The sequence below is a fragment of the Bidens hawaiensis genome, unplaced genomic scaffold, assembly GCF_021521415.1.
Source record: "Bidens hawaiensis isolate Kalapana, Puna unplaced genomic scaffold, B.hawaiensis_p1.1 tig00000512_1, whole genome shotgun sequence".
NCBI classification, from domain to species: Eukaryota; Viridiplantae; Streptophyta; class Magnoliopsida; order Asterales; family Asteraceae; genus Bidens; species Bidens hawaiensis.
The window spans coordinates 2985132-2999541 of NW_027491033.1; the positions used below are offsets into that span (position 1 = coordinate 2985132).

At 35.3% G+C, this 14410-nt stretch overlaps 1 protein-coding gene across 1 annotated transcript; it reads right to left on the reverse strand.

Moving 5' to 3' along the window:
* Nucleotides 1–855: 855 nt before the first annotated feature.
* LOC143631401 (UDP-glycosyltransferase 83A1-like) lies at nucleotides 856–3427 on the reverse strand. Its single transcript, XM_077100175.1, has 2 exons — nucleotides 3325–3427; nucleotides 856–1916 (listed from the first exon to the last, which is right to left on the reverse strand). Exons 1-2 carry the CDS (start codon nucleotides 3425–3427, stop codon nucleotides 1024–1026), a joined length of 996 nt encoding a protein of 331 aa, XP_076956290.1. The 3' UTR covers nucleotides 856–1023.
* Nucleotides 3428–14410: the final 10983 nt, after the last annotated feature.

Here is a 14410-nt window from a genome sequence, read left to right on the forward strand (position 1 = left end):
TAAGTTTCTACGTAATGTTAAATTACATTATATTATTGCTAAGACAATAATAACCAATACTATTTAATATAAATATTATGGCAGCTCTTAGTTGCTACGATGAACAATTAAAATACATAAAAAATAATAAATAAAAAAATAACACTATGACTTACCAAATATAAGAAAAGTTATATTTACTATAATACCCTTATCGTTAAAATAAATGATAAATTGAAAGAATAAATATGATTGGTTGAATTCATTTCTCGCACTTCTCGCACTAAAAACACTTCTGAAATGAACCTAATCCTATCCCCATATATATATATTAAAAATAAAATAAAAAATTTCGGCCTATTGGGGTGCAAGGTCAGTCGACCACCGGCCTTGCACACAGACCGCATCTTCTTGGATGGCTGCTCCGGTCTGCCTACCATCACCATAGTGACCATCATCCGCCTTCATTCACCACTGTCAACCACCACAATACCTGTGAAAACTCAAGCTCCGACCACTGTTGTTCTACATATCCAAAATACTAAACCTTTTTTATTCCTTAAGGCATAAGTTAACTGTAACGTATACGATATGGTCAGGTTTAGGCGCCAGAGGTCTCCTAGGTAGCAACCCTTCTATCCATGGGCATGTTATTTGTCTACATTCCACACACTCCAAACTCTATTAAACTTTTCTATGAATGAAATTATACTGTGTATGATTGTTGTGGTTAACATTGTAGTACAAAGTTATAGGTTTACCAACATTGAGATCTTATACAAATTATATAAAAGACTACATTCACATTAATTGCCCATTCTTGAATTTCATTTGTAGTTAAATACCCGTTTTACCCAATAAATTTAGTAATATAGTGCAAATTAACGGTTGAGTAACATTAACATACATAATTTTATAAAAAGTCGACATGCTTTTTGGGCTACATGAAAATAATGGAAAAGAAAGCACACATGAAAACAATTAAAAATATAAATGTTGTGCATTATCATTTGCACGTTTCATTCACACAACATATTAAGCATGTTATTCCCCTTCCTTTACCCAATCAATGAAGTTGTTGAGATTTTTGTCGGAGGAATTTCCTTTTTGCAAGCAGTCAATCACTGTTCCTTGCAAATTCAAAACATTTTGTTTGATTGTGTCGTTACTGAGAAGTTGCTCCACTTTACTCTTGATTTCTCCTCGTGTAACAATACCTGCATCGTCTTTGTTTAAACCCACACCAGTTTTCCAGACATCACATATGTATGTCTTATCAAAAAACTGATCAGTAAAGTATGGCCAGCACATGAAAGGAACCCCATTGCTGACACCTTCCATGGTAGAGTTCCAGCCACAATGACTCATGAAACAAGCCACTGACGGATGGCTTAGGACCTCTTGTTGAGGTGCCCAGTTGACGATTTTCCCAAGAGTACCTATGTTGTCCATGTAACCATCTGGGTATACATAGTCCATACTGCCACCTGTACTATGTCGAACCACCCACAAGAATGGCCTTTTGGTATCTAAGAGTCCCAAAGCTAGCTCTTCAAACTGCTTCTGGTTGAAAATTGTGATGCTTCCAAATGCCACATAGATGACAGAGTTGATCGGCTGTTGATCAAGCCATGTTAGGCAAGTGGTGTCTTCATTCCAGAAGTGGCCTACTTGCTTTGTCGAGTTGTTGGTCGCTAAAAGTGGACCAACTGGCAACATCTTTGGAAATAGGGTGAACGCTCCAAGCTCCAGCTCCATGGCTGAATTGCAAATTATTCGGTCAGCTATTTTTGTTGCTTCATTTCCCTCAAGAAATAGGTAATCAAAGAAAACTTGGTTCATGATTGGGTCTCCCGTACATACCCATACAAAAGTTGTAGGGTCCAAGAGTGGCATGGACGTTGATAGCCGAACCATGTCATCCTTTAAAAGTTTTCCTGAAATAAAAGAAATTTTTTATTTGGTTACCTTCTATTACATGATATAAGGTTGATAAAAGCTCGGACCGAGTTTAAACGAGTTCAAGTCTAAAAACTAAGTTTGCTTAGTAAAAGAGTCTGAGCCCGAGCTCGTTCATGAGCCTATTTTTAAATATAATTTTTATTTAATATAATAAATATATATATATATATATATATATATATATATATATTAGTTATTATATATTTTGTGAAAGGCCAAGTTATATTAAAAAAAAAAACAAACAGGAGTCCCGCAAGTTGCCAGAGCCCATAAGCACAATGGTACAAACAAGAACGATGAACTGTAGTTGTAACTTGTAAATGTGTGCGTGTAAATTAAGTAGATAACATATATTATGTTATATATAGAAACTATAACTATAAATACTAATAATAAATAGTTATATATGTATTTAAATTAAGGGTTAGGCTAAATGTACCCCCTGGTAGCTTGTCATACCCCCCTCCCCTTTGGAAAAACCAACTTTCATATTAACCCTTGAAATCATATAATTACCAAATTAGCACAAAAGTAAGGATTTAATATTATTTTTTTTACAAGTTGCGTTTTCTTTTTATGGTTTCGAGTTTAGGGTTTTGGGTTTCGGTTTTAGGGTTTAGGGTTCAGGTTTTGGTTTTAGGGTTTAGGGTTTAGGCTTCGGTTTCGGGTTTAGGTTTTAGGGTTTCGGTTTTAGGGTTTAGGGTTCGGTTTCCGGTTTCGGGTTCGGTTTCGGGTTTAGGGTTTCGGGTTTAGGGTTTAGGGTTTTGGTTTATTTTGTAAAAGATAAAGTGGTAAAATAAGGATATAACAAATATATATACTATTAAAATTAAAAAAAGATATTATAAATATTTATATTATTAATATTCAAAATATTAATATTAAAAAAAATAAATTAATAGTAATACTTGTTAGTTTTTAATTTGATATATGTAGTGTAGGTTATCAAATGAAAGTAATATTGTAGGGACTAATATGTATATACATAATGTCAAGAGCTAATTGTAATTTATGTAATAAGTTCAGGGGGGTATATTTAGTAAAAATGGAGTAAGGGGGGGTATGTTTAGCAGCACCCTTAAATTGATCAATATATACTAAACAGGCCGAGCATGAGCTGGACTCGAGCTTGAAAAACTACTAACAAGACTAGCTTTAGACCAGAGCTCAATTAAAAATGATCCTAGCTCGAGCACTTGTAACTTAAACGGGCGAATCTCGAGCGTCAATGAGTCCGGGATGGGCTCGACTCGTTTACACCCATAAATAAGTTAAGCCAATAGTGACGGCCCATGTGAAACATGATTAGTATATTTACCCTTTGTGTATGTAATATTTGAGTTCCAATAAAAAGAATTCGAAAGAGAAGCTTAATTATCTAACCTCTAGTGTCTATAACTTCATCGTCGATTATCTTCTGAATGCTCATGGCGACGGCCACAACTGCAGCCGAGCATGGAGTAAAGATTGCTAGTCTGATACCCATCTTCCGAGCAACTTTTCCAACCCATCCCATGCAAAAATCTGCAACGATGCAAGTAATTTTATCCTCATTATTTTTGTTGATATCATTTATTAGCTCTTCTAGTTTGGCAGGCATGAGTTCAAACATTGCTTTGGTCAACAACCCAAGATCATCCCTATTGTCACATGGTCCCAACCCGTCCGAGATTGTAACCATGTTCATAAATTCATTCGGGACATCTATATCTGACCAAGCACTAGTGACTCGTTTGTGAATGAACTCCGTGTTCACAAAGGTGACCTTGAGACCGTTGCGGCTAGTAGCTGCAGCAGCCGCTGCAATAGCGTCGGTAATAATAGTTGGTAGGAGCGATAGTAGGAGTAGCAATTGGAGTAGTAGTGAAAGAAGCGGGTAGTAGTAGGTAGTGGTAGTAATATTAGTAGTATAAATAAAATAAGGGTACAAAATGTTACTTCAACACCTTTCAAGATGAACAATGGTTGATTTAATAGGGTTGCAAAACGTACTTATCTCAAAGTTGTTAACATATAGTGGAAGGAATGATTCAAAGTAACTTGAATTATCCTTTTTTTTAAATAAGGACCAACCGTTCACTACGTTTTGAAAATTTTGAAACCGACCAACAAACCGAAAGTAAAAAAGAAAAAAGAAGTCAAACCAATTATCGATTTAACCAATTTCAAGGTTTTAACCGAACCATAAACACTTATATATGTACGTGATTAACATGTTCAAACACCCGCTGCATCGCGCGCGCACTCGTCTAGTATATATATATATATATATATATATTATTGTTATTAGTTTTTTTATTTTTTATAGGGTTAGAAAAGACAAAACGAGCTAAAATGATGATGGAAAAGTGTGTAAAAAGTCTTCGGCAGTTAGGTGGTGAAAAGACAAATACCTAAACTATTTGTGGCCAAAAATTAAATTGTGGAAAAAATGAATTAAAAGAGGTCTGACGTGAAGTACACGAATTGAGAATTAAGCAGGATGAGAATTATTTAAAGTTGTCACATAAATTAGCGAATGTGCATGAGCGAGACTAATTCTACTTGTTGAAACTTGAAAGCAAGAATTATAATTAGAAGGCTAACTGGGCTTTAAAAATATATATCAAAGATTTGTGCCATACTTATTGGAATTGGAGTGAAGTATATAGAGGCCCACAAGAGCAATGCACATCCCACCAGAGGTGCACAAAAAACCTGAACCCGGAACCAGACTCGTAAAAAAACTCAGAACCGGTTTTTTTAATACCCGGGTTTTTTAAACCCGAACCCGTACCCGACCATATCCGTAGGGTACAGATAGGGTATGCATTTTGGCACTAAAACCCGAACCCGAACCGGACCCGATTTGTACCCGGTAATACCTGAAAACCCGAACTGGTTCCATACCTGGAACTAAGTTTTTCCAATACCCGAAACTGGGTATTTCAAATACCCGATGTATACCTGAAAAATACCTTAAAAATACCCGAAAAATACCCCTAACAAGTGCAAACTTTTAAAAAATCCAATCTATACCCGAAAAATACCCAGAAAAAAACCCGAAAAAACTAGTAAATAGGGTTTTTTCAATACCCGATAATAGGGTATTCAAGTACTCGGTTTTAGAATACCCGGTTCTATACCTGACCCGAACCCGATGAATAGGGTATGGTTTTTAGAGACAATGCCCAACCCGATTATTACCCATACCCGGTCATACCTGAACCCGGTTTCATACCGAACCCGGGTATTTAGAAAACCCGATTTGTGCACCTCTACATCCCACGTCACATGGGAAAATAAATAAAGGAAAAAGAAAGGGTAGACAACTTTGGACGGCAGTTTTCGGGGATTCGACGTCAGTAGGTTGTTCGTGTACACGCTAACGAGTTTGTTTACATATTTGATTGTTTGTTTATTTACTCGTTTATTTTCAGGACTCTAGTTAACTAATATTATGAAGAATTTAGTAATGACGATATTTATTTTCTTCATTATTATAATTGACTAATCACTAATTTATAATCATCCTGGATATAGGGTTTATATGGGTAATCATCAGACTTTCATTATTCTAGATTAGGCTGAGGGGTGTGGGGCTTCAGCGCGGGCGCGAGAGCCCCTCCGCTCGCGCCCCCAGGGGCGAGCACCACACCACCGAGGAGCGAGAGGGGCGCGAGAGGGGCGCGAGCACGGGAACCAAGGCGGGCGCAAGGCAGGTCGCGGGAAGGCTGAGGCGTAAAGGGACGTGGGAAAGCGTGAAAGAGCCGTTGGGAGGATAAATGAGCCGTTGGGCTTGGATATTTTTATTAACATAAAATCAGTTTTTCCTATATATAAACCTATACCAATTACCACACCCAAAATCACATACCACACCCAAAATCATATAAAACCATTACCACAACTACAAAAAAAACCCAAAATCACTCTGTGGTCATCGGATGAGAAGGAAGCCCTGTGTCGGGCTTGGATAGTCATTTCTGAGGATCGGCGTTGCGGTAATTGTTTTAACGTTTTTAAAAATGATTTTTAATAAAAAAGTTAAATGAAAAAGTTAAATGACTTACAAATTTATTTATGCATTTTGCAGCCGACTACCAAAAGAGCAAGGTCTTTTGGACAAAGGTTAGGGAGACGTTCTATTCGCTCGTTGGGAGTACAGAGCGGAACGCCGATATGATTTCGGGTCGGTGGTCCGAAATCAGAAAATTTGTCGGCTTGTTTACTAATCTTTTCAACAGGAACGCCGGTCGTATGAGACCAAGTGGCAGTGATGATTTGGCGGTTTACAATTTCACTGTCGAAGAGTGGAAGCAGGAGTGTCTGCGGAGGTATGGGACGGTGAAGACGTCAGACGATGTAAAGTTGTGGGAGAGGTTGAAAAGGTGTGCCAAGTGGGTTGAGCTGGTGGCGCCCGACCATGATGCGGAAGTAGGGCCGAAACGGACTAAAACTAGTTCGTCTGGAGCGTATAGCACTTCTGCCGCGTCGGATTGCCGCGTTGGATTCGACCTAAACATTGCGGGGGAGGAAACGTCTTCACCGCCGAGGAGGCGGCCATTGGGACGGGACGCCAAGGGGAAAAACCCGCTGAGGGGGGAGCCGTAAACATCGTCGATCTTGTTGAATCCCTCAATAAATTCAACAAAACCATGGAGGTGGTCTCTAATGACAAAAAGGAAAAAAGTCGAATGAGAGATTTGGACTTCCTTACAAGAGACTTCAGTAACCTAAATCCGGTCGATCAAATGCTGATGGAAAAGCAAAAGGAACGTATCCGAAAGAGGTTGATCGAAGAAGACCAAGCCGAAGAATAAGAATAATGTTTTTTTAGTACTTTAATTTTTATTTTATTTTTAGATATTAATGTTTTTTTTTAATGTGTGTTTTTTTTAATAATTTATGAGTTTTTTTTAATAATACCTTTTTTGAATATATTTATAAAAAATAAAAAAAAAATCCGCTGGAGCCCCTGCTCGCGCCCCTCCACACCAGGGCCAGGGGCTCCAGCGGGGGCTCCAACACCCATCTTATCCAGTTTCTCTCTCTGCCACACGTCACAATATTATTGGCTGGAGCCCCCACTCGCGCCCCCGTTGGAGCCCCCCACACCCCTCAGCCTTAGTATTGGATTTTGTGGACACGTTAAGCCTCCTTGGATTCAACAATTTGTTCGATTAATTTAATCAATTTTGCTTTATTTAATGTTACTCAAACCATCGTTTCCTTTCATTTGGAGTAATTTGATTTTGGGTTGGTTAATTAATTGAACTGGGTTGAACAATTTAAACAAAATCATGTCAATGTGATTTCCTGGTGAACTGGCTATTTTCCGAACATATATCTTTCCCCCATTTTGGAACGAGTTCGGGAACCCGTGAACATCCTAGGGCAGTTGCGGCATTGATCCCGTATCATCTTGTGAATCCATGTATACCTGAGTTCTCATCTAAAAGACTTCCCATCATTCCATGTGGCCTTAGAAATTTTAAAAGGAGACAACTTGTCACGAGTGGAAGGAGGATACTTGGACATTTTGAATAAAGCTACAAATTCGAGCGAGTTCACTATATGTTTTTGTAACATAAAATTGTATTACCCCTTTTTGTAACATAAAATTGTATTACCCCCCCCCCCCCCCCACTTTATGCCCCCGCCGCGTTCTAAGTACTAGTTATAATCAAATATCACTTATGTTGATATATGTTATTGCAGTACCAAATAATAGATTGTACCCTTCAACTACTTGAAGAAGAAAGTGGGATGCTAGTTGATCTGTACCTTTTAGGTACTAATTATATTTACATGTTAATTATTATATACATATACATATATATATTATTTTTATTAGTTTTTTTTTTAATTTTTTATAGGGTTAGAAAAGACAAAACAACCTAAAATGATGATGGAAAAGTGTATAAAAAAGTCTTCGGCAAATTAGCTGGTGAATAACTAAACTATTTGTGGCCAAAAATTAATTGTGGAAAAAATGAATTAAAAGAGGTCTGACGTGAAGTACACGAATTGAGAATTAAGCTGGATGAGAATTATTTAAAGTTGTGACACATAAATTAACGATTGTGCACGAGGGAGATTAATTCTACTTGTTGAAACTTGAAAGCAATAATTATGAATGACTCATGAATTAGAAGGCTAACTGGGCTTTAAAAATATATATCAAAGATTTTGGCTATACTTATTGGAATTGGAGTGAAGTATATAGAGGCCCACAAGAGCAATGCACATCCCACGTCACGTGGCAAAATAAATAAAGAAAAAGGAAAGGGTAGACAACTTTGGACGGCAGTTTTGGGGGGTTCGACGGCAGTAGGCTGTTCGTGTACCCGCGAACGAGTTTTTTTTACGTATTTGATTGTTTGTTTGTTTACTTGTTTATTTTCAGGACTCTAGTTAATTAATATTACGAAGAATTTAGTAATAACTGTATTTATTTTCTTCATAATTATGATTGGCTAATCACTTTATAATCATCCCGGGTATAGGGCTCATGTTGGTAATCATTAGACTTTCATTATTCTAGATTAGTATTGGATTTTGTGGACACTTTAGGCCTCCTTGGATTCAACAATCTGTTCGATTAATTTAATCAGTTTTGCTTTATTTAATGTTACTCAAACCATTGTTTCCTTTCATTTGGAGTAATTTGATTTTGGGTTGGTTAATTAATTGAACTGGGTTGAACAATTTATACAAAATCATGTCAATGTGATTTCCTGTTGAACTGGCTATTTGCCGAACATATATCTTTCCCCCATTTTGGAACGAGTTCGGGAACCCGTGAACATCCTAGGGCAGTTGCGGCATTGATCCCGCATCATCTTGTGAATCCATGTGTACCTGAGTTCTCATCTAAAAGACTTCCCATCATTCCATGTGGCCTTAGAAATTTTAAAAGGAGACAACTTGTCACGAGTGGAAGGAGGATAGCTTCGTTTGCCTCATACAAAATAAATACTTGTATAGTTTTATGTGTCCATAAAGAGATACACGAGGTATAAATGTACTGAATAATTGTAAAAGCCTAGGGCCCAAGATGGTTGACTTGTAGAAACATATAACTTTATACATTATTATCAATGAAAATAGTAAAAGAAGAATAATCGAGCTCCATGGTTGACTTGAGTTCAAGCTCTTTAATAGTGCATCATTAGATAGAGATTTATGTATAGTGGAAAATGAAGCATAATTAGTGAAGTTGAATTTGGGTATCACATGGTTTTGCCCCCCCCCCCCCCCCCCCCCAATTTGAATTATTTAAATATGTATATATATACACTATTTCACCTGCAAAAATAAGCTAAGATTTTAGAGGGATTCTTCGTGGCCTACCATGTTATTGATGAGACACTGGAGGACATACTCCTGTTGGTCATGTCAAGTACCAAATAAATCATGAACATGTACACATAATCATCTAGGATTATATCTTGGGTTTATAGTGTCTATAGTGTAGGTTGTTCGAATTGTACTCGGAGAACTTAACTTGCCTTTTCGAACTTGGTTTTCGGTTTTTCTAATAGAAATTAAATTTGTGATTTGTGATTTCTGATTCAGTTCTATTTAAAATTACATAAAGTTTATACGTTTTTTTTTATTTTTATCTAATTTTAAGAGTAAGGACATTTTAAATTGTATTATATATATTTTTTTATTAATTCAAATCGAATCAACCTAAATTTGAACCAAAGCCAAATATGATAGAATACGACCGTTTTCAAACTCAACTTCCAAATTTAAAATTCAAATATTCTGATTTTGTTTAACTCGTGTAACTTTGAATTCTATTCCATAAACAACCCTAGCAAATCACGCATGGAGTTCAAATTCTAAACTTGTGTAACTGCTTACTGCTACCTACAACTTTAATCTTTGGTCAAATATGCACATTCTAATTGACATTTGTTATGCTACTACTAACATTACTGCTGTTTGACAATGACAATCTTGAAATGAGTCATTAAGAAGTCTGGCCGATTAAAAGGTAGCCTTTGAATGAATCAACATGTTTCTAAAACTTACATGTTAAGAGACTTCATAAACTATTAAAATGTGTCTTTAAATAAACCAAATGCTCTACCTCTAACTGATTCAGATGTAGTCTCTTAATGAATCATTAAGAAGCTACCAAACAACATTGTCTTATCTATTTTTATTACTTGTGCATGCTGGATTTAATTTAGTTACCAAATGTTTCATCATAAAATAATAAAATGGGTAAGGTGATTTTCTGATTTTTAAGGAATTTTTTTCGTTTTTTGTCGACGATGAAGGATAAGCATTAAGACTAGATTAACGTTGTTTTTTTTTCTTTTTCTTTTTCTGAAAAAAAATCACTACATTAAGACAAGCTGGAAAGCTTTGTTCTCATGTGAAATTGTCTAGTTTTGACAGCCAATTGAATAAAGCTTAGTGATGGGGTCCATTTGAAACTGTGGGTGCAGAAATTGTAAAGCAAACTTAACATGCTCCTATTGATCATCTCAACATATTCAACTCAATAAATAAAATACAATCTATGACTTTAATCGAACGCATTTAGCTTGTTATAAACAAGCGTTTTAATGAAACGAACGCATAATATTGCTGTTTTAGTTGAAGAAATTAGGAGTCGTTAATTATAATGTGTAGGTGTGTGTATTTCTTGAGAAGGTTATAAAACTCAAAACAGTTTGAATTGCATTGATGATCATTATGTTACAAATATAAGCTAGCATAGTTAGGCAGTTAGCATGTTTATGAGTAATGGAGGAAAAATTTTATCATGAAGCACTCAAGTGGATCATTTGATATTTGAATTGTACTAATAACCTTTGTTACATTTAAGGTTCTAATAAGTCCATACGTGTTTAATTTGGTGTAGTGGACTCAAATTATGATGGTGATCATGTAAAGATAATTTGTTCTAAAGTTATCCAATCCATGGTTGAAGCTTAGTACATAATTAATGTTCACTAAACTTTGTAACATATTTGAAGCACCAACACTACTAGAAAACAGTTTAATTTGTGAGAGCAGTTTTTGTAGCAAAACTGTTGCAAGTGGCCTATATTTTTGACAAAACAGGCTAGTGTGAAAAAACAGCCGTCAATTTTAGTTACAGGCAATTTTGCGGCAACTTTTGCTTCATATTTATGACAAATGATAGTCTACGCTGAAATGAGATAATTTTGGCACTTCTTTTTAGCTTTTGCTACAAACCAACAACAAATTTGTCAATACTTTATTAATGATATTTTAAAATTTTATTAATCATACATTAATAAAAATAATTAATCATTAAAAGACAAACAATTAGATTTAAATTGTGACAAAATTTTCATAAAACGTTAATAGCTTTGGCGGTAAAATTGCCACAAAATTTCAATAAAATTTGCTACAAACTAGTACAAAGGCTGAATAACATTTGCTACAAACTTGCAAATTTGGAAATGCTGGTGACAAAATTGCTAAAAAAATTGGATAAATGTTGCGAAAAGTGATAAAAAGAATTTTAATATTTTCAAATAATTTGAAAACCAGAATTCTTTTTGTTAAAAGATGCAGAATTTTATTGAAATTTTAGAAAAAAAAAACAATGCTTACAATCTTGAAATAAAAGTTACAAAAATTTTACATATACACACCTAATACAAAACTAACACATTGTATAACATTTTTGAATAACTTAAATAAAACATATATTAATACAAAATAAAAGTTTTTTACTTATCCGTGAATTTTTTTAATCATTTCTTTCATCTTGTGTTTTTTATATTTTTTTGTCATTCCGTTTGTTGAACACGCTCTTGTTCAAATAATGACAATTATCTGTAATGATTTAACCTTAACCGTTAATTTAGTATTATTTATAGTTGTTCAAGTTGATTTGTGCGAGACACGTATTATTTGGAGACACCCCCCCCCCCAATAGTATTTTTATTCTTTTGTACCGTCGACTTATAATTAAGTTTATATATTTTTAAACCGCTTTGAGAGAGTTTTTTTGAGCCAATGCATAATAATTCATTTGTAAGGTTGCACATGTCTGGCTGCAAAACACACCATGGTTAATTGATTGCGTCTTAATTGGTTTATTTCCAATGATTCATGTTTCTTCGGTCTAGTAGAATAGTTCTGGGACAATTCACCCAAGGGGTCACAATGGTTGGAACGTTAGTTATTAGTGAATTCATGAGCACTCTTTATGATGGTTATTAACGCATCATTGTGATGGTACAATTTGTGTCCATTCGAATTGTCATCATGAACCATCTTGCCCACATATACATTTCATTTCTCAAAGTTATATGTGATTGTGAACTTTCTCGTTCTCCACTACCAAAAAACTAGGGGTGTGCAAACGGTTCAGACCCGTGAGACATAACCCAAACCTGTCTAGTGGTAATTTTTAGGACTCGGGAACCTTTCTTTAGAGACTGGTGGACTAGCAACAAAATGCCTTAGTCGTTTTATTGGCAGAGCCATCCTTTTTTGTGACAGAATAAAATTAATTATCCCATATTGGTTGGTTGACTTTTTAGAATTCAACTCCACTTTAAATGGTGGTCAATAAAACTACTATACGTCTTGATTATGTGCTTGGTTGTTGTAAGGTCACGAAAACCCGCTTAGTGATCAAAACTCTCCTTATCTTATATATCAGATTCCTAAACATTAATGTTAGAATTTGAACATAATTTTTAGTCACTTAAAATACTTGATAACTTAATAAGTGCACTGTTATTGTTGTTTGATTGTGTCTCCACATTCGATCCGTCACGAAATCTTACGCAAGGAGTTTTATAAACGACTGGGACAAAATTGTTTTAAGGATATATAACTAGCATTCGACTTGGAAAAATAATTAGTAGACTGTATATAATTATTATATACAATTGTTTCATGTTTATATATTCCCCAACCTCAAAACCAACAACGTAGTTCTTTGCATAAGTTTGGTATATAACATCATACACGTACATGAGTCATATCCATATCTGGATCGTTATTAATTAGACTTCAGGTATAAGTTGGCGCGTTGTCTCAAAGAGTACATATGTCGGACATAGTAGCAACCAATAGAATATCTTACTACTCCAAAGTTCATGTACCTTCAAAGTGGTAGGGCATAATATGCCTTCAACAAGACCAAGCATACCATGTGAGTCATATGTCAACTCATTCCCAATAGTAGCATAATATATTACACAAGTGATTAGACTATTATATATAATTATACACCATAGATCTTTCATTCCATTTATATGATATAAAAGGCCTCCTGCGCGCCTCCTATAAATAACAACGTGTAGTCATTCAATATTCATTACTTGTAAAAGCCTCTGAAAAGTTATATTATACACATGGGTATGGGAATAATCAAAATCACTAGTGCAAAACAAAGGCCAAAGAAGAAGGGGTCTAATTCAGAATCCCCAAAGAAAGGCCATTTTGCGGTTTATGTAGGTGAGATGCACAAGAGATATGTTATTCCGCTATCAACGTTAAACCACCCTTTGTTTCGTGAGCTTTTACGTTGGGCTGAAGAAGAATTTGGTTTTGACAACTCAGAGGGAGGCCTCAAAATTCCCTGCAGCGAAGATTATTTCGAAGGTCTAGTTTCCTTGATAAGTTCATCTTGATGTAAAGAAAGCCTCCAATTAGTTTTTTTGTTATTTTTTTCTGAAGGGCCTTCGGTTAGTTAGTGTTGTATTTTAACTTTACAATGTAGCTTTTTTTATGGGAGATGGAAATCAAATAGTCAATTCCTCTTTAAAAAGATCCTAACATGGTTTCAATATAATGTTTACTGACTTGATATATTTAGTGTTGCATTTTGTCTCAAAGCGGAATGATGATAGTGAAGTGCAGATGTTATAGGAAAACCGATTATTTTTCTAAAATTTGTGGTTTGGCTTGCGTTTTTTATTTTTTATTTTTATTTTCTTTTTGAAGAATCGGGAATTTGTAGAAATTTTCGACGCAGAATATTTTGTGGAAATCTTTTGGTTTGATTTGTGTACAACGATTTATATAATATTGCACGTCATAAAATCGATTGTGATGCAGCGTACGATGAGAATCCGAAGGCTAATCACGTTGATTTTTGGAATACCAGGAAGATCCTTCCCCAAACCCCCCAAATTCGACCCAAAAATCAAGAACTTGAAAAGCCAAAAGTTTTTTTTTTTAATTTTGATCAATGATCAGTCACATTACATTCTTAGCATATTAATAGAAAAGCCAAAATAGGTTTGGGCCGAAACAAACAACCAAATGCCCAACAATAGCCCAAAACAAAACACAAAAAGTAGACGAAAAACATAAAAGTGGCCCAAAAGTATATTCAGAGGCCTTATTTTGGAAAAATAAACAGGATAACCCGCCTATGGCTGGTTACCACAACGTGGCCCACGTTCCAACGGTCGTTTTGACTAATAGCACGCCTGAAGCGAAGGCCCGTAGCCCAAGTTAAGCCCATTTT